We start from the raw sequence: 22,892 nt of genomic DNA, 5'->3' as shown, positions 1-22,892 counted from the left end.
CATGTATATACCACATGTAACGCTGCTACCGTGCATAAAAAATGATATATTTCCTCATGGAGTTTAGCTAAATTCTAAATAGAAATGAATTAATGGTTGTTATAGAGACTATGAATGGTGGTTATTAGAGTGTTAGACTATGGACTAAGGGGGCTGAAAGGCAAGTTGGAGAAGCTTAAAGCTTTCCAATTTCTTCTAAGTATTACAGTAGGATTGGTTGGCTGCCTAGTCTTATAAACTTATAAAATACCAAAGGCATTTACATACAAATGTACACAAAAATACATTCTAAAACCTACAATTATATTTTGATTATCCATTTCCCGGATTATTAACACTATATGGAAAGATGGCAACATAGCTAAAAATCTATGTATTATATGGATTGCATTTGCAATTATTTACCTGATATATACATTACGCCTCCATACACAGTTCCAGCATGGCCATAGTGGGGCTCACTCATTTTGGCAACGTAGGTCCATTCATTTGTTCTTGGATTGTAACATTCTACTGTAGCTATTGTTTAAAAAATAACAAAGAAGAATGAATAGATTTTAAAATATGATTTATAATTTCAAATTTAGCAATAAATTATTTTTCCCTTAGGTGGAACAATAATAATATTCTCATAACTGAAATATTTCTATTTAGGTATGAGATATTCTTGGGGGTCAAATATTAATTATTGAAATTTTGCAATTAATATGAATTGTTAATATATTGAGACATGTTACATCAGACTAGCTATTTAATGTAATAATATAACACACTTCTGTCACTATAGAAATCACTAGACTTTCTTTTCTTCTAGGATCTTGTTACATCTTTATAATTTGATACTTCTCCCATTTCTTTGCTCTAAATATGTGGGAAGAAAAGATGAACAAAATTACAAGGAAGAAAAACACTTTGATTCTATATGATACACCATATAGGAAATAAAGGTTAACAGATATGAAGCAAAAGTTTAAGTTGATAATGAAATTATGCACACTGCCTGGTGTATGTTTTGATGCCTATTGCTCATTTCATATCAAGACTACAAAATTGACACTGACAATAATTTTTCAGTATTTATACATTAAAGCCAATAGTTTACCACTGCAGCCAGTACTGCTCTTAACTTGAAGATGACTGGCAGCATAATAAAATTTTTATTAGGGGTACTTCCTCTCAGCAATAAATTTTCATCCTTAACACAGAGTATTTGAGAAGTGACCTCAACTTATTTAACTATCAATCTGTTATAACATCAAGACTAGAACCAATGACAGTCTAGACAGATAGAAAATGTAATCTTTTTTTAAAAGCAGAATAGGGATGTTAGGAGGTCTCTGGTCCACAGCACGAAATTAGGATTGACTTGAAAAGTTTATACTATTTATTGCAGACGCTGCCACTTGTTAACCCAACTGCTTGTCTCCACTAACCCTGCTTTTTTCTTACTAAGAGAACCACAACACTGCTCAGGAAAGCACTGTGCCAAACTCAAAATAAAATTCAAAGCTGCAGGTTCCTGCAGGTCCTGTGAAGCTGGAATTGACGGCATGACATATTTGTAGGCAATGGAATGCAAGCAGGAGGATACAGAGTGGGGCGACTTGATCAAGTCACTGGAATAAAACTTCGCTGCTGCTGCTGCTAAGTCGCTTCAGTCATGTCCGACTCTCTGCGACCCCAGAGACGGCAGCCCACCAGGCTCCCCTGTCCGTGGGATCCTCCAGGCAAGAACACTGGAGTGGGTTGCTATTTCCTTCTCCAATGCAGGAAAGTGAAAAGTGAAAGGGAAGTCGCTCAGTCGTGTCCGACTTCTAGCGAGTCCCTGGACAGCAGCCCACCAGGCTCCTCCGTCCATGGGATTCTCCAGGCAAGAGTACTGGAGTGGGGTGCCATGCAGCAAAATGCAATCCTAATTGATAAGTCATCCTTTGAACAAGTTTTCCTATTTAAAAAATAATAGTACTGTGAGAACAGGCAAAACTAGAGACAGATTGAAGAGATTAATTTTATCTTTTCAATAATTTCATCAAAATCACTATACAAACTATCTACTTCCCCTCTAACAAAATCTATATTATACCACTTCTTATATCCCATTACTGATTTCCTTTTCTACTTCAGTTTTGAATTTTCAGTCTTATTTCAAAGGTTTTTACTATTCTTTTCTTTTTTTGTAATCTCTTGTTAGTTTTGTTCATTGCTTTGGGCTTGGACCCTTACCAACTCTATTTTTTCTAAATCTTTTCATCAGGTAGCAACATTCTACAAAATCTTTCCCCCAAAATAAGGACTATTGCCATGATGAATGACAAGCTAAAACTGCTCTAATACTGTTTGTAATTATTTTCAATCACTGGATGTCTCCTTGAGTGTTCAGTTCCATTTGCCTCTCAGCATGGCTTTCACCTAACTGACAAACAAATGCTACTTAATGTATATCAGTAGCACCCTCTTTACACTTAGAGTGAATCTACTATATTGACTGGCATCAGCAAAGTAGTTAATAGTAGGGTTTTATTTGACAAATGAATATAATCTAATCACACATCCTATCAGCAAAAGGGTTTTAATGACTTCTGGACATCATCTTTTCCATCTATATGATGTCAAAGGATAGGTTTTATTATAGTTTCATGCTTTTCTTAATGAATTCTGTCTTGAACTTTGAAATTTCTAGACTGTTACAGTCTTTCCTTATGTCTAATTCAATCTATTTTGAAGTAGTTTCCATTAGTTTCCTCTTATTTTTTAAAGGGGAGCTAGAAGTTGAATAGCTATTCACTCTTCATGATTATTAAAATCTTCCTATGTAGAAAGATAATGCTATTATTCTATCAGTGAGTTAACTGCATTTTTTTTTTTTGGGTAATCGGGGTTATAAGAATCCATCTATACTTTCTCATATAGGAGCCCTTTAAGGGTAAGACAGTTATTAAGCACCAATAACACAACAAGTATATAATAGTTCATTATCCCTAAATTGCCTTAGTCTCTGCGGGGTCTCTGGGTCCTAATGCATACAAGGTATGTCTGAGCCCTCTGAGCATCTCTTGCAGGTATGGGGTTTGATTCTAAATGCAATTTTGCCCCTCCTACTGTCTTGCTGGAGCTTCTCCTTTGTTCAGACTTAAACTGAAGAATGTAGGGAAAACCACTAGACCATTCAAGTATGACCTAAATCAAATCCCTTACAATTATACAGTAGAAGTGACAAATAGATACAAGGGATTAGATCTGATAAACAGAATGCCTGAAGAACTATTGATGGAGGTTCGTGACATTGTACAGGAGGCAGTGATCAAGACCATCCCCAAGAAAAAGAAATGCCAAAAGGCAAAATGGTTGTCTGAGGAGGCCTTATTAATAGCTATGAAAAGAAGAGAAGCAAAACTTAAAGGGGAAAAGGAAAGATATACCCATCTGAATGCAGAGTTTCAAACAACAGAGAGATAAGAAAGCCATCCTCAGTGATCAATGCAAAGAAATAGAGGGAAACAGTAGAATGGGAAAGACGAGAGAGCTCCTCAAGAAAATTAGAGATACCAAGGGAACTTTTCATGCAAAGATAGGCACAATAAAGGACAGAAATAGTATAGACCTAAACAAAAGCAGAAGACATTAAGAAGAGGTGGCAAGAATACACAGAAGAACTATACAAAAAAGATCTTCATGACCCAGATAATCACGATGGTGTGATCACTCACCTAGAGCCAGACATCCTGGAATGTGAAGTCAAGTGGGCCTTAGGAAGCATCACTAAGAACAAAGCTAATGGAGGTGATGAAATTCCAGCTCAGCTATTTCAAGTCCTAAAAGATGATGCTGTGAAAGTGCTGCACTCAATATGACAGCAAATTCGGAAAACTCAGCAGTGGCCACAGGACTGGAAAAGGTCAGTTTTCATTCCAATCCCAAAGAAAGGCAATACCAAAGAATGCTTAAACTATTGCACAACTGCACTCATCTCACATGCCAGCTAAGTAATGCTCAAAAATTCTCCAAGCCAGGCTTCAACAGTACGTTAAACAAGAACTTTCAGATGTTCAAGCTGGATTTAGAAAATGCAGAAGAAACAGAGATCAAATTGCCAATATCCATTGGATCAAAAGCAAGAGAGTTCCAGAAAAACATCTACTTCTGATTTATTGACTATTCCAAAGCCTTTGACTGTGTGGATCAGAACAAATTGTGGAAAATTCTGAAAGAGATGGGAATACCAGACCACCTGACCTGCCTCTTGAGAAATCTGCATGCAGGGCAAGAAGCACCAGTTAGAACTGGGCATGGAACAACAGACTGATTCCAAATCAGGAAAGGAGTACGTCAAGGCTGTATATTATCACCCTGCTTATTTAACTTATATGCAGAGTACATCATGAGAAATGCAGGGCTGGATGAAGCAAAAACTGAAATAAAGATTGCCGGGAGAAATATCAATAACCTCGGATATGCAGAAGACACCACCTTTACCGCAGAAAGCGAAGAACTAAAGAGCCTCTTGATGAAAGTGAAAGAGGAGAGTGAAAAAGTTGGCTTAAAGCTCAACATTCAGAAAACTAAGATCATGGCATCCAGTCGCATCACTTTATGGCAAATAGATGGGGAAACAGTGGAAACAGTGGCTGACTTTATTTTTCTGGGCTCCAAAATCACTGCAGTTGGTGACTGCAGCCATGAAATTAAAAGACACTTACTCCTTGGAAGAAAAGTTATGACCAACCTAGACAGCATATTCAAAAGCAGAGACATTACTTTGTCTACAAAGGTCCGTCTAGTCAAGACTATTGTTTTTCCAGTAGTCATGTATGGACGTGAGAGTTGGACTGTGAAGAAAGCTGAGAGCCGAATAATTGATGCTTTTGAACTGTGGTTTTGGAGAAGACTCTTGAGAGTCCCTTGGACTGCAAGGAGATCCAACCAGTCCATTCTAAAGGAAATCAGTCCTGAATATTCATTGGAAGGACTGATGCTGAAGCTGAAACTCCAATACTTTGGCCACCTCATGCGAAGAGTTGACTCATTGGAAAAGACCCTGATGCTGGGAAAGATTGAAGGCTGGAGGAGAAGGGGATGACAGAGGATGAAATGGTTGGATGGCATCACTGACTTGAGTTTGAGTAAACATGAGTCTGAGTAAACTCTGGGAGTTGGTGATGGTAGGGAGGCCTGCCGCGCTACAGTCCATGAGGTCACAAAGAGTAGGACACGACTGAGTGACTGAACTGAACTGATCCCTAAATTTGTCTTCTTCCAGCTAGATAACCCATCCCCTTTAGCTTTTCCCATCTTTTAATCCTTATTGTCAACCTTTGGCTTTCTCCAGGTAGGATTGTTAATGTCATTAGCAAAATCAATATATTGTTTTAAAGTAGAATAGATATAATTAACAAATGTATATTCATATCCTTATTTCTATTTTCCATATTTACAAAGCAACAAGATGTTAGGATCAACCACATTGAGGGGGGAGGGGACAAGGGATGAGCAAGCATGGAGCTGGAGCCACAAAGCAGTGAGTCCATCACAGTCTATGACAGGTGGGAATGGTAATGAGGTAATTGGAAAAATCTAGAACAGGGAACAGAGAAGGCAATGGCACCCCATTCCAGTACTCTTGCCTGGAAAATCCCATGGACGGAGGAGCCTGGTAGGCTGCAGTCCATGGGGTCGCTAAGAGTCAGACATGACTGATCGACTTCACTTTCACTTTTCACTTTCATGCATTGGAGAAGGAAATGGCAAACCACTCTAGTGTTCTTGCCTGGAGAATCCCAGGGACGGGGGAGCCTGGTGGGCTGCCATCTATGGGGTCGCACAGAGTTGGACATGACTGCAGTGACTTGGCAGTAGCAGCAGCAGAACAGGGAAGGTCAGGCAAACTACAGCCTATAAGCCAATTCCAGTATGTCATCTCCTTTTGTCTGTCCCACAAGATAAAAACACGAATTGATCTCACATATTTAAATAGCTTGAAAAAAATCAAAGAAAAATATTTTGTGTAATATTAAAATTATACGGGATTCAAATTTCTGTGTTCATATATAAAGCTTTATTGGAATACAACTTCACTCATTTGTTTATAAACAAACTGTCTATAGTTGCTTTCACAATACAATGGCAGAGCTGATTAGTTGTGACAGAGATCCTATAGCCTGGAAAATCAAGAAGATTTCCTTCTTGGCACTGTATTGTCTATTCTAGAGAATCATTTTCAGTAGTCTGGTGACCTGGTATGTAAATTAGAGATCCTCTATAATTTAAGAAATTCAGTTAGGTTGGTTGTTTCACCTATCTCAGGGATTCTGATTTTCTCAGGTGATTACACTGGAGTTCAGGATTTACTTGTTCTTTGACATTAGGAAAGAGATTAGTCCTGAAGAAAATTATTTGCATATTGAGGGCTCTCAGAAAGCGGGGATGGTCTCTAGAATCGTAGAGTGCCAGTTAGTAATATGTCACTTAACAAAGAAACTGCAAATCTACTAAGGGATATGGAGGTATCTGATAAATTTCAGTAATTTTATTGTATATTTATTTGGAAAATTTTAATACAGGGTTACTTCATTATTTGGAACTCTGACTTATTAATATTTAACTGCAGTGAAAGATACCTGAGCTGTCATATTTCTCCTCAATACAGAAAACTTCAGTGGAAGATTGATTTCTTATATGATGCAATTTTGAAAGATACCAGAAATAACTGACTCCTTTTTCTCTTAAGTGACAGCTACTCTAAGCTTTCCCCAGTTTTCCATTGTACCTGATGTCAAAAGAAAGTAGCATTTCTAAGGAATTATATTTTAGCAATAAATCAGGCTCTCACACACAGACACTAATATTATGGTTTGATGTACTATGGGCTTGGGTCCATACACACCATGGAAAGATTTTAAAAGGGCAAATCCACTTAAATGATCTAAAATGTCTTGTAGATGCTGCCACTGTCTTCTTTTCATCATTATATAGAGGCAGTGGTTATTGTGTATATAAAGAATAAATGATGTACTGATACTAATGAACCGGTTAAACTGTGAAATGATTTTCCTATCAATCCGTTTTTTCTGACACCCATTCCTATCCCCTTCTCTATTTACACTGACATATGAATATGTCAACATAATCAGTTAAGGTGGAAATATTAAGTTATCACAACAGATGTTAGAGTGGAGTGGAGAGAGGGGGTTTCCATTAAAAACCACTTACAGAGCAGGATTGAAGGCAAAAGGAGAAGGGGGCGGCAGAGGATGAGATGGTTGGATGGCATCACTGACTCAATGGACATGAGTTTGGGCAAGCTCTGGGAGATGGTGAAGGACAGGGAAGCCTGGCGTGCTGCAGTCCATGGGGTCGCAAAGAGTCAGACACGACTGAGCAACTGAACAACAACAATGGAGCAAGAGAACACATTGATAATGTTTCTCTGGATGGGTTACACTGGCTTTGCTCACCTCAGCAATACAGAATGTGACGAGATGTGTCTGTCTACTTCTTACTTCCACGTGGGTATAAAACAGGGGGAACTCAAAGGTGTGGGGTGAGTCAGAAAAAAAAATATGAAGCTTCTTGCTACTTGGTTTTATGTAATGGCTCTTTAGGGCCTGAAGATTCTCCTGGAATCAAGACTCCCAACTGAAGTATACTTAATAAGTCACATGATTTTTTTAAAAAAAACTTCCCATATATTTTAACTTAAAATATGTACCATAGGGACTTCCCTGGTGATCCAGAGGTTAAGCCTCTGCGTTCCCAGTGCAGGAGTCATGGATTTGATCCCTGGTCAGGGAACTCAGATTTTATATACTGTGTGGCGCAGCCAAAAACAATTAAAACAATATGCAACAGCATGGATTTGCTGGGTATGTTAATTTTAAGGGAAGCAATCCTTTTCTACAAAGGTTTAGTCACTTCTAGATTCTAGGAGATAATTTCTTCAAAGAAAAAGAAATACTAAGTAGTTGGCCTCAATGGAATTATAGTTGTCTTTTGATAATGAGGGTTTGTATCTATAGTATAATCATACATTCCTTTATGAAAATGCAGTTGATGAATTAAGATAAAAGTGGACCTATATTTATCATCTAGAGTGGAGAGTCTTCTTTTTAGAACATGTAAATCATTATCCTTAGGCTTAAGCTCTGGGTGATTGCGTTTTAAGTCTAACTATAGTCGAAGAGTAATAAATTTAGGACTCACACGTGAAAAGCATGATTCTCTTGTATCCTGTAACTTTCAAACTGAAACACAGAATACTATTTTTAATAAGAGATGAAGGAGGTGATTTCCGAAGGGCAAGGAAGCCAGTCACTTGCCCAACAAGGTAGTGTACTTGTTGTTCCCAATTGAGTATAATGTGGGAAGAACTCAAACAGGGTGAGGATTAAGTCAGAAGAAGGAAGCCTCTAGCACCTTAGTCTTATGTAATGACTCTCCTTGGCCTGAAGATGATAAATTCTCAGAAGAGTAAGGCCTCTAATTAATATTAGGAAAAATATATTGAAGACTTAATAGCTGCATATTAACAGGGGTGTGAAAAATCACCAAGCAAGCAGTGACTTAAAACTGGAGCAATTTCCTTAGAGAAAAGAAGTTTCAAAATGGCCATGGATTGAGGGGTTTGATGACCTATAAATTGTAAACTTGTAAAGATTATTTTATATAAGTGGTTTTTCTAAGAAAGTGCCAAGTCACCACTTGCCTCTTCTGCTTATTTTAAGATACCATAAATTTAAAAGAGTATAATAACATGTAAATAATGTGTGTGGGTTAACTGAGGAAAGGACAGCTCTACACAAAGGGTATTCATGTGTCAAGTGCTTTTAGAAGTCTGATTATTAAAATATACTGGAAGACTGTTCTATACATCTGTGTCTCTTTTGTTCTCTCACATACAGGGTTATCGTTACCATCTTTGATGGTACAGGGAGGGAGGTGGTAGGGGGGTTCAGGATGGAGAACACGTGTACATCCGTGGCAGATTCATGTTGGTGTATGGCAAAACCAATACAATATTGTAAAGTAATTAGCCTCCAATTAAAATAAACAAATTTAAATTTAAAAAAAAAGAAAACACACTGGAAAACCTGTCTGCTTCATAATTCTGAAAGCTAGTCCAACAATCTGGGAAGTCTGGCCTTAGAAGAAATATCATTGTGACAACAAAGGAAAAAAAAAAAACATGGGTAGAAAACATCAGTAACATTAAGACCATGTCACTAACAAGAAAGAGCTTGATAAGCTGAAAAGAATAAGAGCTGAGAGCAGATCTTTTTATTTCCAACAAATAGCTTATTTTCAAATCTACTAGACCACAGAGGATGAGATGGCTGAATGGCAAAACCAACTCAATGGACATGAGTTTGGGTAAACTCCGGGAGTTGGTGATGGACAGGGAGGCCTGGCGTGCTGCGATTCATGGGGTCGCAAAGAGTTGGACACGACTGAGCAACTGAACTGAACTGAGACCACCTTCTACTTTTTAGAATACTGAAGAAAAAGATTCTGAAAATTACTCTGAATTTATCCAGAGCCAATGCCAATATCTTAAACTTCCCCAGGCATATGGAGCCTAGAATACTGGTCAACTCCAAGGACTCTATTTAGAACAGAGAATAAAGGAAGATGGGTGAAAAAAAGAGCAAACAATGATGGTAATGACAGATATGTAAAACCTGATATAAAATGAGATCTTCCTGACTTCTTTTTGGACAGCTACCTTATTCCAATTTTATCTAAGATAACAAAATTAGTGTTAATTTACATAGCCAAAGTATTGGTCTCTGTTATTGATCTAAGATCAGTGGCTGATTTTACATTAGGAAGACCAAGAAGGGACCATCAAATAATCAAGTTTACCAGCTCAGTTTACATGAGTTTTGAGACTAATAGTTATATATAATACTCATGGTAAATAAAGTCTGGATAATATTGAACTTTAAACATTTAGTAGATAAAGAAAATCATCTTACTGTGCAGGCTAGGATAGGTAACAGATTACATAAAAGGACCAACTATAGAAGTCAGTGCTCTGTAAGGAAGGATTTTAACCTGTTCACTGAAATATTCTGTGGGCTTTGAAAAATGGAAAATGAGGAAACATGTCAAAGTTCTGTCCAAGATTCCATTAGAATTTAAATTAGCAGAATATGCTTTTCAGTTAAACCTTTATGATGAAAACCATGATATTGCACCAGTAAAATACTCTGCCACATATTGATATATTTGTAGTGTGGCCAACAATATAGGCTCAGATAGTCTCTGACATTTTCCAAGAAAAACAGTTTAAAATAAAATTATGGCTACATTTGTTGGTCTTTGATGTTATAAAACTGCTTATTTTATGATCTGACTAGAATCTGGGGGTAAAGAAATCAGCCTTTGTGCTTAATAGACATACACACACTTACGCAGTTCACCAGCTGCATTTCGTCCACCAACTGCATACAGGTATCCTTTGAGGGCACTGAGGTGGAAGAAGGTGCGTTTCTCATTTAGAGATGCAACTTGCATCCACTTATTGTATCGCGGATCAAATCTGAAGACTGTATCAACTGCCGTTTTTCCTTTTGTGTCATAATTGCTCTGTCCTCCAACGACGTAGAGGAAATTTCCAATGACGGCAATGCCATGCTGGTACCTTGGGGCATCCATGGGGGCTAAGGACTTCCACTCATGGGCCTTTTCATCATACATGCGCAATTCCTTGCTGACAACCAGCTGCTGCCTCAGCACTCCTCCTAGCGTAACCAAATGAGTGGTGTCAGACCGAATGGCAGTCCTGTCTGACTGCATCACTGGCTGCATATATGGCATCATTTGGTAATTGCTGGCTTCCAAAAGGAGATTCACACACGTATTGTCAGTTCTCATGAAATCCACGGTTTGCACGTAATTAATGAGCTCCTGTGGTGTCATTAGTGGAAATCGTATGTTCTTCATTAACTTTGCAGCAAAGTCCATCCGAGGCTCTTCCAGGCGTAGCCAGCGACAGGTAGCCTTAAAGAGCTCAAGTTCAGTGCAATGCTTAAGGCTATTACTGGAAAGCACGAAGGCAAGACGTTCAAAAGGGAGTTTCAAGAACTCCCCGGTGCTCAGCAATGCAGGAAAATTCTTCAACACGAAACTGTTAACATATTTATCCACTTCTGTCAGATTGTAGGTGTTGGCAATCCTCCCAACTTCGACACAATTGTCTAAAGTGACCTATTAAGCCAATCCAAAAAAGAATAATAATTAAAACCCAACTACTTTCGTGGCACTCATACCTGGATATATAAATACCTACTCTAGAATGAGGAAATATACTTTTTACTGTCCATATAGATGAAAATTAAGATTCTTTTCTCCATATATTAACTATTTAAAGAGAATTCACAAAACACCCTTACCTAATCCAATAGAAAGGAGACTAAAAGAAAATGCTTGTTCAGAGTCAGTAGATGGAAAGTTACTCTAAGAAACAATGGTATAACTTGACTATGGCCAACATAATTATTTTCTTTCTTCAAAAATGTGTCCTCACCATTACCCTGCAAATACTAAGAAAGTTCTGGCCAGATGGAAGTTCTGCAAAAATAGAAAGCTATTCTATAATGAATCATCTCAATTCACTTTTCAGTCATAATTCTTAAAAGCAACTCAGCTAGCAGATCCACAAAGAGAAAAGCTCTAGTACCTGATCCCTAAATTTCTTTCATATCAACAGGCATCATTCATCACTATCATTCATTTTGATTCCTTCAAAAGTTATTGCTTATAGTGAAGATAATTTAATAGGGCCATTATTCCTAGGGTGAATTTATTTTCCATATTCTTTATGTAGAAATAGAAACAAGGGAATCACTTTCTTGGGGAATGGAATGGGTGATTTTGCATCAAGTTATTCATGTAGTTTAGTTTCCAGTAAGTTTGCTGATGGCTGCACCACACTTTTCCTTAGCGACTCTCTTACTCTCGGCATACCCCAGCTCTGCCTGGAGTCCACGTTAGCCCCTCAGATCGCCCCAGCACAGAGCAAAATACAGCAAAAGCAGAAGTCATGAAAAGGAGAGAAGCTATGGAGAGGCCCATCTTTGGCAGGAAGTCTTTTCAATGTTCTAAGGGCTAATCAGTCAAAAGTGAAAAGTAGGAAAATCAAATCAGCAAATATGTAAAGCATAAATCACAAAAACAAGACTGCCATACAAATCTCTTTGTGATTGTATGTGTGTGTGTGTATGTACAAACACAGAGACAAGTCACAGGCAAAGGACTCAGGATTTTTTTTGCTTAATTTTGTCAGGGTGTGTGTTCACAAATGTCACATAAAGCTCACGGGTGCCACTGTATTGTTAACCGACTGGCAGATGGTTAAGAGAAAATTGGTGAATCCTTCTATCATCTTGTTATTGAAAAGCTGAAATGAGATGAAAAGCATGACTCCTCTGCATAAAGTCACAGCCCAGTTATGACATAATACCACTGAAAGTTTGAAGGCCAACACATACACACACATGTTGCTATTTTCATAAATTATTACTCAAGAAGAATTTGAACTCTTTTAGGCAGATTTGCTGCACAAAAATCATCAACAATTTAAAATTGTTGTTATACTTGATACCTATGTATTTAAAAATACCTAAAATAAATTGTAACACAGGAGGACTAGGAAAAATAAATAAACAACTTACGGCCCTTTTCAAACACACAGTTTAATAGTATTCGATAACTTGGTTAATAAAAAGTACACTTTAATACACTTTTAGGGGTGGCAGGTTGGTGTCTGACACAATTTTAAAGTTGCATAAATAAAGTTACAATTAATACCTCATTGCCCAAATCACCCCAGGTGGAAGGTATTCCTGTTTGGGGTAATAGACCTACTTTATGGGGTAAGACATAGTCCTTCCCCAAAGCAAGAGTAATTTTCATTTTTGAAGATGTTTGCTAATATGGATAAGCAAACAACGATGAAAGCACAAATGTATTTCCTGAGTATGCAGATTCTTTTCATCACTGATATGATTGATTACAAATAAAAAAATTAAAACAATAAAGACTATATTTTAAATGGGCAAAATAATAGCATTGGCTGTTAGTCACCAAAATTAATTCTAAATTTATAGCATATATAAAGGAAGGACTGATGCTAAAGCTGAAACTCCAATACTTCGGCCACCTCATGCAAAGAGTTGACTCACTGGAAAAGACCCTGATGCCCCCCTGATTGAGGGCAGGAGGAGAAGGGGATGACAGAGGATGAGATGGCTGGATGGCATCACCGACTCAGTGGACATGAGTTTGAGTAAACTCCGGGAGTTGGTGATGGACAGGGAGGCCTGGCGTGCTGCGATTCATGGGGTTGCAAAGAGTCGGACACGACTGAGTAACTGAACTGGAACTGGAATATAAACCGAGATTAAAGATTAGAAACCAATCTGTGTAATTCAGAACTGGGATCAAGATATTCAGTTCCTTCCTCTTTTCCTTCTTCAGTATCATTCAATAAGGAAACAGTTTTTAAAACAACAGGATAAAAAAAAAACTACATTGTATTTAAGGGCATTTTGAAAATCCCTTCTATATATCAGATATACAGATTCTCAGGACTAGGAAAACCTTGACAGATTGCCTAGCTAATATAGCTAGCTGCCTACTCTTTCCTTTAAAAAAAGATCACCAGAGAATGGTATTTCATAACCTTCTGACTAGTCATCTTCTTGATAGAAGGACTAAGTATTTTCTATAGCTCATGTACCATAGCTACCACACTGTGGGTATATAAAAAAGGTTAAATGCCATGATTATCAGCAATTTAAAAATTAAAGATGTGATGATAAATACAACTAAAAATAGAATATCTGCTGAATTAACACAGCAAATTACTAGAGTCTTATTAATTTTAAAATGAGACTCAGATAAGAAAATATGTAACAGGAAATTAATTATGAAGTGCATGCAATTAAAGCTAAAAAGTTAATTGTAGACTATAGGGACTGTAGATGCACAGTGTAGAATAACAGTTATTATAAGCAGATCAAAAATGATGGAATTACAGTAAACAAGTTTTGGAAAAATACAGGATTATTCAATTATAGCTCATTGTAATCCATTCTCAGTCATGATTTTTAAAAGTGCTTCAGCTAGCATAGTCCCAAACATCTAACCTTAGACATTACAAAATAATGAATATGTGCAGTAACATAATATATAATGCAATTCAGGTACAGAATACATTTGAAAAATGTAAAATATGAATTTAAAGCTTATTTTAAAATACCTCATAAGCAGAAAGAACTCTAATTTCATCTGAATATATACCCTGGCCAAAATTCCAAAGAAGAGTCATTACAGAAGTTAAGCCAGGTAATTATATTAGAGTTTTAAAGGATAGAGAAGCAAAAAAGGACAAAATTTCTCAACTTCTTATGAGAACCAACAGCATTATTTTAAAAAACAATCAAGTACACATTTAAGTTTCCTTGATATAATTTATAAATCATTCTACTGGTTACAGTAGAACCTTCATGGTCATCCTAAAGGCAGTTCTAAGCATCATGATTTTCAATTTTCATTAACATACTGGTACTCATTGCTGCAATATTAAGTTGTTTGAATCACACCTGATGTACCTAATGCTGTGATTAACATAATTTGATATTTTAATGACAGGTTTCATCAGTAATCTGTGATGTTATGTTGTTCAAGTTCAGTGTCTTATACAAATAAATTTCCATTTAGGAAAATAAAAAAGCAAATGACTATCTGCTTTTGGTCCTCTCAAGGGAAGAGCAAACACTAAGAAATTCACTGGTAAATTGGAGCGGGGGGAGGTGGCGCTCTTCAGACATTCAATGTACCAAATTCTCCATGGTGCTATCTAGTTTATTAAAATGAAACTTTGACCTCAAGTACAACCAATGCAACCAATGCAAAGAGAGAAAGCACGTTCACAGAAAAAGACTGAGAAGTAGTCAAACAAGCTACTTTGAGGGATACAGGACATAACAGGTATCTTCTCCCAAGCTTCCTTCCACAGGTGAGAATACCACAGGACACAAGAAAGGGGCCTTTTGGTAAGAAGAACAAAGGGATGATAAGAAAACTAAAACCTTTCTCTCCCAGTCTTGTTTCTCTTCAGATGATTAACACCATTTGAGGTGAGTTTTGAGGGTGTGTCCAGCTTGGGGAATCCTATTTTCTTATTCCTTTGCACTTTGAATGCACTTGCCCTGGTGGATGCAATAGTTATCATAATGGTCTTTGGGGGGATGAGTTGGTTTAGGCCCAGGCTGAGACTCTTCTTTCCTTACAGAATCCCAGATGGGCAAGAATGGGCTGATTAAAGTTATATGCAGGGATGATATTTAGAATATTTGAGTACCAACTAATCAGAACAGATACTCAACCATAAACAACTGGTATCTGGGTACTACTTGCTGAGTATCAGCCTTGACAAGAAGAAAAACAAGACTGGTTTAATGGGGAGAGACAGTTTTGATTCATTTTAAAATTACTCATAAAATATTTTCTCTAATTTGCATTGAGCCTCCCCCAAAGCAAAAACATTACCTGGAAAGACATGTTAATTAAGCTTAATGGGTAAATCCAGTCTTTATGAAAGAAAGAATGTCAAATGCATGTACTATACAGGAAATCCTTACATCAAAAAGAACATCCTTTCCCCAAAAGAACATTCCTCAAAAAAACATCCTTGCTGCTGCTATGGTCACATAATAGCAAAAGAAGCTGTCTTTTCCAATAACTTCCTCTGATTCCCTTCATTGTTCCCTTAGAGAACTCCTTTGGTCTCCAACAAATGTGCCTCTCTTGTTTTCCACTGTCTCCCACTCTTCATGACCCCAGTCACCTCAATAAATTTCTGTACATTTCATTGTGAGCTCCCCAACCCGATCAGTAACAATAAATGTACAGGTGGAACCAATGATAGACCTGTATCAAGAAAAAAAAAAATAAACTTAAAAAAAATGAGTTTAAAGAAAGTACACCGAGTCTAAAGCACAGAGAAGTTTCATTCTCTGATTAGATATGCTTTTATGTAAAAAGAAAATGATTTCTTGCTCACCTTCATCACCTGCTCTGTTTACTCTGTATAAGTGTAAACTTAAATTTCAATTTTTTCCAGTTCAATTACAAATTGTTCTATTTCAGTAACCTGACATTAAATTGGGTTTTATGGGCTAGCCTATAATCCTCCATAACAGTAATAATGTGGGGAAAATGCTACATGGTACAATTTCCAAACAGCAAACAAATAATAAAAAATTTGACTACAACTTGTTTTTAAATCAGGGGATGGCCACATGGAATTTAGCATGCTGTAGTTATGCAATGTCATAAGGACAAAAGCTAATGTAATTTTTGTAGGTATGTAACGAAACAAGGTAATTTTTTATTATGTCCATGATAAATGATAATATTTTTAGTTTTACAGAAAATTTTACCAACTCTGCGTTATATCCTTCACTGTCATCCTTCCGTTTTCTTTTCAGAGACCTCTTTTTCTATAACTACCAAGAAAATAGCATAGCAAGAACAAAATTAGGGTCTATAGGTCTTATAGGCCCTAATACTAGTTACAACCCTAAAAGAAAAGTATTGCTGCAAAAGAAGGCAAAGGTCAGAGTGCAGGGTTCTTGTTCTACTGAGCGTGATGCTCCCTTACAGAGAATGGATGTCTAACCCACCAAAGGCAAATGTGGCTTTATCACTGTATTTGGGGTTTGAGGGTATTTTTAGCAATACAGAATTGTTCATTTATTTTTTTAACTTTATTGGAGTATAGCTGATTTACAATGTTGTGTTACTTTCTGCTGTACAGCAAAGTGAATCAGTTATACATATATCCACTGTTTTAGATTCTATTCCCATATCAGTTATTACAAAGTATTGAGTAGAGTTCCCTGTGCTAGACAGTAGGTTCTTACTACTTATTTATTTTATATGTAGTAGTGTGTATATGCCAATTATTACCATATTTAACCATATCATTCAAAATTAACATATAAAGGTCTTGTGGATGATATGCTGATTCATCTTCTGTATACCACTGTTCCTCTTCATCCACACAAGTGGTTAAGAACAGATAGAAAAGAATTGTGTTCAAAGCTAATTTTTCTTTCCAGAAATTCAAACCCAGGAAGTGTTTTGATTATATGAATTATAATCAGACTATATCATTAAGAACACAAATCTATTTCCTCAATACAGTTGGGTTAAGTACATGGTTACAAGACTGTTATATTTTTAAATTATTTATAATAACTGAGCCTGTGGGAAAATGGAAAACATATTTACCTTTGAAAAATATTTATATTATCCTGACATTTTCAGTTCTTATAAATAGGAAAGGCACCCAGGGCTACTGTTTTTCCTGATTTACTTGATTGCTGAGAAGGAAAGAGTAATAGAGTAAAGCCTAAATATTTAACTAAGATACGGAATGCATGAAAGAAGGATAAAGGAAAAGTTAGATTTTATATAATTTGTAAACTAATAATCCACCAACTTTTCTCAAAAAATTACCATGGATTCTGAGAAGGAAGATTTCCAATGTAAAATCACATAGACATATCCTAAGCAAACAAGATGAAAGACAAGAAATAGTATGGTACTAAGAAAAAGCTCATAGGCAAGAATGTTTTAAAATGAGAGTAAACTATACTACAGGTAAGCTTTGTCAGGGACATGTCTCTTCTCCTTTAGAAATGGGCTTTAGCATCTCTGCAGAGATACTTGAAATGAAGATTATAATCTTTAAGACAATATTAAGTGTTTATAAAAATAAAGACATTTTCAAAAGGGTAAAAACATACAGCTATAATAAATGCTTCAAGGAAGTTAAGGAACCAACATTCTAATTACAGGAAATTTGTCAAGTATTACAAATTTGCTATGATATCATCTTGAAATAAATGTGTTTTAAATAGACTCATCCAGAACAAACTTATTTTCTAATATTTTTATTTTGAGAAATGCATATTTTTATAACTTCATAAATCATGCTTTACCCAGTTTGGCTCTTTTCATTCAAACTAAGGAACTGATCACAACCAGTATCTCAAGTGACAAGTACTGAACTTGAATAATAGACAACGGGTACTAGGTCAACAGTGTCTGTAGTTACTGATTAGTTTCAAGGAAATCATGACACTGTACCTAGTTTGCCTCAGGACAACCACATGTTGCTAAGATAAGTGTAAATAAATGTTAAGAGTTTATAAATGTAAGTATTAAGTGCTATTAGTTTAAGGGTCTCAACTAAAATGAGGCACTGTCCAAAGGAAGTGGGTGACTATAAGTAGTTCAGTGACTGGTGGTTGTATGTGTCCTCTGTTATCTATTAAAATATGCTGTAAATGACTTAGTAGGTGATGTGTTGCCATGGAATCAAGAAGATTTACACATAGGTGCTAGTTCTTCTCAAGATCTAGGTCCCATATTTAAAGGAAGAAAAAAAATGACGAGTGTATCTTAAAAGATTTCTAGAACCTCAGATGACTTTCCCACAGAACTCCATTTAAAAAACCTGCTTGTATAAAATCATTAAGCGGAATAAAACTGGATTAAAATATATAACATTATCAAACATGTTAAGGATTTTATTGCTATCAAACCCTATTACTGTCTAATGTCACTGGATGACACAGAAGGCTTTTTTCAAATGGTTCTATTTTGTGAAAATGCACCTGCACTGTTTTCTCCTGAACCTGCTTCCAGACCATACACTAGATGACACCTCTCTCTAAAGGCCAGGTAGTTTCAGGCCACAATACTATCCATCACAGGAAAAGATTTGATTTGAAAATGTCTTACCCCAGATATGAGAAATACTTTGCAGAAGTCCAAAACCGGCAGAATCTGTAGAAAACTGGCAGCTTCCAGTGTGTCTTGAAGGTTGTCCATATTAAGAGAAAGCTTTGCAGTGTAAATGAAGTCAATAATTTTCCTTAAACCGACTTTGCTCACGCCATGAAGCTTAATGCACATTAAATCTTGTTCTTTCATCCCACCTTAAATGAAAAGACACTCAATTAAATGAAGGTAGATAATTTAATTAAGGTCAAACTCACTTCTGTTGCTAATTAGATACAATAAAATCAGGGAAAATTTTATTCTGTGTAAGCATTCGTATCCGAGTCAAGCTTCTGCATATTTTACAGTTAAAAGAGAGTACTTAAAAAGGAATATCTCTATACTAATGGAGGTGGTATATGATGCAAGTGCCTCCAAAATGTTACGGCACTTCACATCTTTTGATGGATTAGAGATTGTACTAGTGACATTGTATTAGTCTCTGATGGCCCATTCAGATATGTGTCTGGAAAAGCAAAGCTATGAAATAAAGGTAGACAGAGGTATAAAAAAGGTATATCCATTTTCCAAGTTAAAAAAGCACCACCCACAAACACACATACTGGGTGTCTATTCCTTTAAAACTCTTCTTGTAAAGACAATGGAACAAAAGCACTGAATCTTCCTCTAGCAATGAAAAGATTTAAACACTTATTTTTCTTATTGTTTTAATATGGAGGTAGAGTTTAGAAGGCAAGCTACCTGTGAACATAGCCTTGAAGTAATCACTAGCAGAGGCCATCATGACTCTGTGCACAGGAAAAGCATCATCTGTGTCCCCCGGCATCAGGGTCACATCACAGAGCAATCCTTCAAGTCGGAGCTGGTCAAATCCCTACAAGAAGAACATGAGATGAGCCACTCGTCAAGGTAAAATGGGAACACAAGTTTCTGTGTGCTAAAATTCTCTTGATATACTAATGTCTGCGGAACATAAAGCCAGTAGAATAATGACTCAGAAGAAAAAAAAACTGAACAGCTTACTTGATATGTGACAATAAAGAACAAATAAGGAAAAGAGCATATATGTTCACTTATTTTTACAATCATTGGCTTTTATTATTCTGAAAAAAACTATCATGTACACTTTCATTTTCCCATGTGCAGAATTAGGGTGTTACACTATAATTCCTTTCCATAATAATATATATTCTATAATATATAGTTCTTTTATTCTTGGTTTTCACTTGCTTATTTTTGTTGTTTGAAAAAGAAAGGTTCAGAGCATCTGTGCTAACTGCAAAATAGGAGTTGCTTTCTGCCAACTAGATTATTCCACCTCTTACAAAACAAGGAACTGTGTTAGACATCCTTATATTCAGTATTTGATATACTTGCTCCTGCTTGATCAATTATCTTTGAAGTTTGAAATTTAATTATCTCTGGAAAAAAGTGCCCAGGGAGCTCCAACGCGAGACACAATTGTCCCCAAATGCTTAAAGTTTAGTGGAGAATTAATAGGCTGACACCCACAGTTCAGAGGAGGGACAGGGCTCTGCTGATAAGAATCCCTGTTGATTAGCTCCACCATCCATTCCCTTGAAGAGCCCAACCAATGATAAGCAGGCAGCTGTTTCCTTGGTCTACTCTGGGAAAAATGAAACACTGTTAAGATTATAACAGGCTGGTGAAATGCATAAAAAGAAGATAATATACAACTTAACAATGAAGCTCAAAATGATAATTTTTCAAGATGGAGTCTGTAGTTTCAACAATGGAAATGTAAAAAATCATAAAGACTCATGAAGATACTTATAAAAAAATCATGAAGATATTCATACAAATTACTTTCAAATAATATAACAAAAACTAACAGTAGAATTATTCTATCCCCTTCATATTTTAATGACCCCCACATAAAACTTTTATTTAAAGTTGTGATTCACGGATTTAAGAAGCAGAAGGCACGGCATACTGAAGAATGCAGTTTCAGAAATATCGATCCTGCACATATGTATAATATAAATCTTAGTCTAAACATCTTCTCATCATAATTTTTAAATGGCTTTCTAAAGAAAATGGTTGAATCTACAGAACTAGAACTTCAAAGAGATAATATGATCCAGCCACTTTCTCTCTGGAGAGAAATATAAATATTTTAATTCTAAAAATATTTATACATTATACATATACTTTGGAACAGGATTATGTATCATATTTTTCGCTCTTCAACAGTGATTGACATATGTTTTTGCTCACAAATATCAACTCTTTCACAAATACCCCTTTTCCATTGTAAATGCAAACATTCTCCCCCAATGCCTGCTCAATATTTTCCATTGCTAAATCATCTCCCATCCCTGTTATTTAGAAAAGTAGAGGTTAAAAACAGATGTCCATTTTAGAGAAATATTTACATGCAGAAAGTAAAAAGTGGCTCTTTGAAAATTCACATATAGTGTGTAAATTGCAATTAAGTTTCAGTGGATCGCCTTTTAAACATAAATGAGCATATGAGCACTGGAAAGTCCTGAACGCAACCACTGGGGCTGCAACTGAAGAGGAGGGAACCATCAGGTAGAAGACTAGGGTATCTGAATTCCCCAGTGCAAACCATGGGCACTTCACAAATATTCAGTGAATGCTTGAACAAACAAGCCAGACTTTACCCAGATGCCATCACTTGGTATTTTTTTAAAAATCAACATGTAGAACCTGAATTTTATAACAAGCTAACTAGAAACCAAGAACTTTATTTGTGAACCTAATCTCAATAATAAAATGAATTGTACGTATAGTACTCACTGGTGGTAAACTATAAAGGTAAAGATGAGAGAACAGGAACTGAATTAGGGTTTAGGATGAAAAGTTTGGCTTTCAAGGGCTTGGCTTTTTTCTCCTTCAGACAAATTTCAGATTTCAAAAATTTTATATGCTTGTGATAAAAATACAGAAGGACATAAACTGAAAACAAAAAGTCCACCTCTTCTACTTACTAAGAGTAACTATTGATAACAGTTTAGTTTATGTACTTCCAGATCTCTTTCTACACATATACATAATCTACCTTTTGCTTGTACACATATAGGATTTTTAAGAGTAGGATACTATATGTACTGTTATGCATTTTAAACAATTCACCTGAGCACATAACATGGGAAGCTCTGTGTCTCAAAACACACAAATCTATTCTTTATAGTGGATGCACAGAATTTCATGGGGTGTGGTTCAGTTCAGTTCAGTCACTCAGTGGTGTCTGACTCTTTACGAACCCATGAATTGCAGCACGCCAGGCCTCCCTGTCCATCACCAACTCCCAGAGTTCACTCAAACTCAAATCCATCGAGTCAGTGATGCCATCCAGCCATCTCATCCTCTGTCGTCCCCTTCTACTCCTGCCCCCAATCCCTCCCAGCATCAGCGTCTTTTCCAATGAGTCAACTCTTCGCATGAGGTGGCCAAAGTACTGGAGTTTCAGCTTTAGCATCATTGCATCCAAAGAACACCCAGGACTGATCTCCTTTAGAATGGACTAGTTGGATCTCCTTGCAGTCCAAGGGACTCTTAAGAGTCTTCTCCAACACCACAGTTCAAAAGCATCAGTTCTTCAGTGCTCAGCTTTCTTCACAGTCCAACTCTCACATGCATACATGACTACTGGAAAAACCATAGCCTTGACTAGACAGACCTTTGTTGGCAAAGTAATATCTCTGCTTTTGAACATGCTGTCTAGGTTGGTCATCACTTTCCTTCCAAGGAGTAAATGTATTTTAATTTCATGGCTGCAATCACCATCTGCAGGGATTTTGGAGCCCCCCCAAATAAAGTCTGACACTGCTTCCACTGTTTCCCCATCTATTTCCCATGAAGTGATGGGACCAGATGCCATGATCTTTGTTTTCTGAGCTTTAAGCCAACTTTTTCACTCTCCTCTTTCACTTTCATCAGAGGCTTTTTAGCTCCTCTTCACTTTCTGCCAAAAGAGTGGTGTCATTTGCATATCTGAGGTTATTGATATCTCTCCCAGCAATCTTGATTCCAGCTTGTGCTTCCTCCAGCGAAGCATTTCTCATGATGTACTCTGCATATAAGTTAAATAA

At 36.5% G+C, this 22,892-nt stretch overlaps 1 protein-coding gene across 1 annotated transcript; it reads right to left on the bottom strand.

The window, feature by feature from the left end:
* Positions 1-405: 405 nt before the first annotated feature.
* Positions 406-19,687, bottom strand: LOC102169462 (kelch-like protein 13; the record flags this gene model as incomplete). The annotated part of the gene is given in 4 exon segments (XM_018045623.1): positions 406-519; positions 10,407-11,202; positions 18,814-19,010; positions 19,555-19,687. Coding segments are annotated over 4 exon segments (1,240 nt in total), but the record flags the coding sequence as incomplete, so codon positions are not given.
* Between the last annotated feature and the right edge of the window lie 3,205 nt (positions 19,688-22,892).

This window comes from Capra hircus, unplaced genomic scaffold (assembly GCF_001704415.2).
Source record: "Capra hircus breed San Clemente unplaced genomic scaffold, ASM170441v1, whole genome shotgun sequence".
NCBI classification, from domain to species: Eukaryota; Metazoa; Chordata; class Mammalia; order Artiodactyla; family Bovidae; genus Capra; species Capra hircus.
The sequence above is the reverse complement of the archived record's forward strand: the minus strand, read 5'-3'. Positions and strand labels throughout refer to the sequence as shown.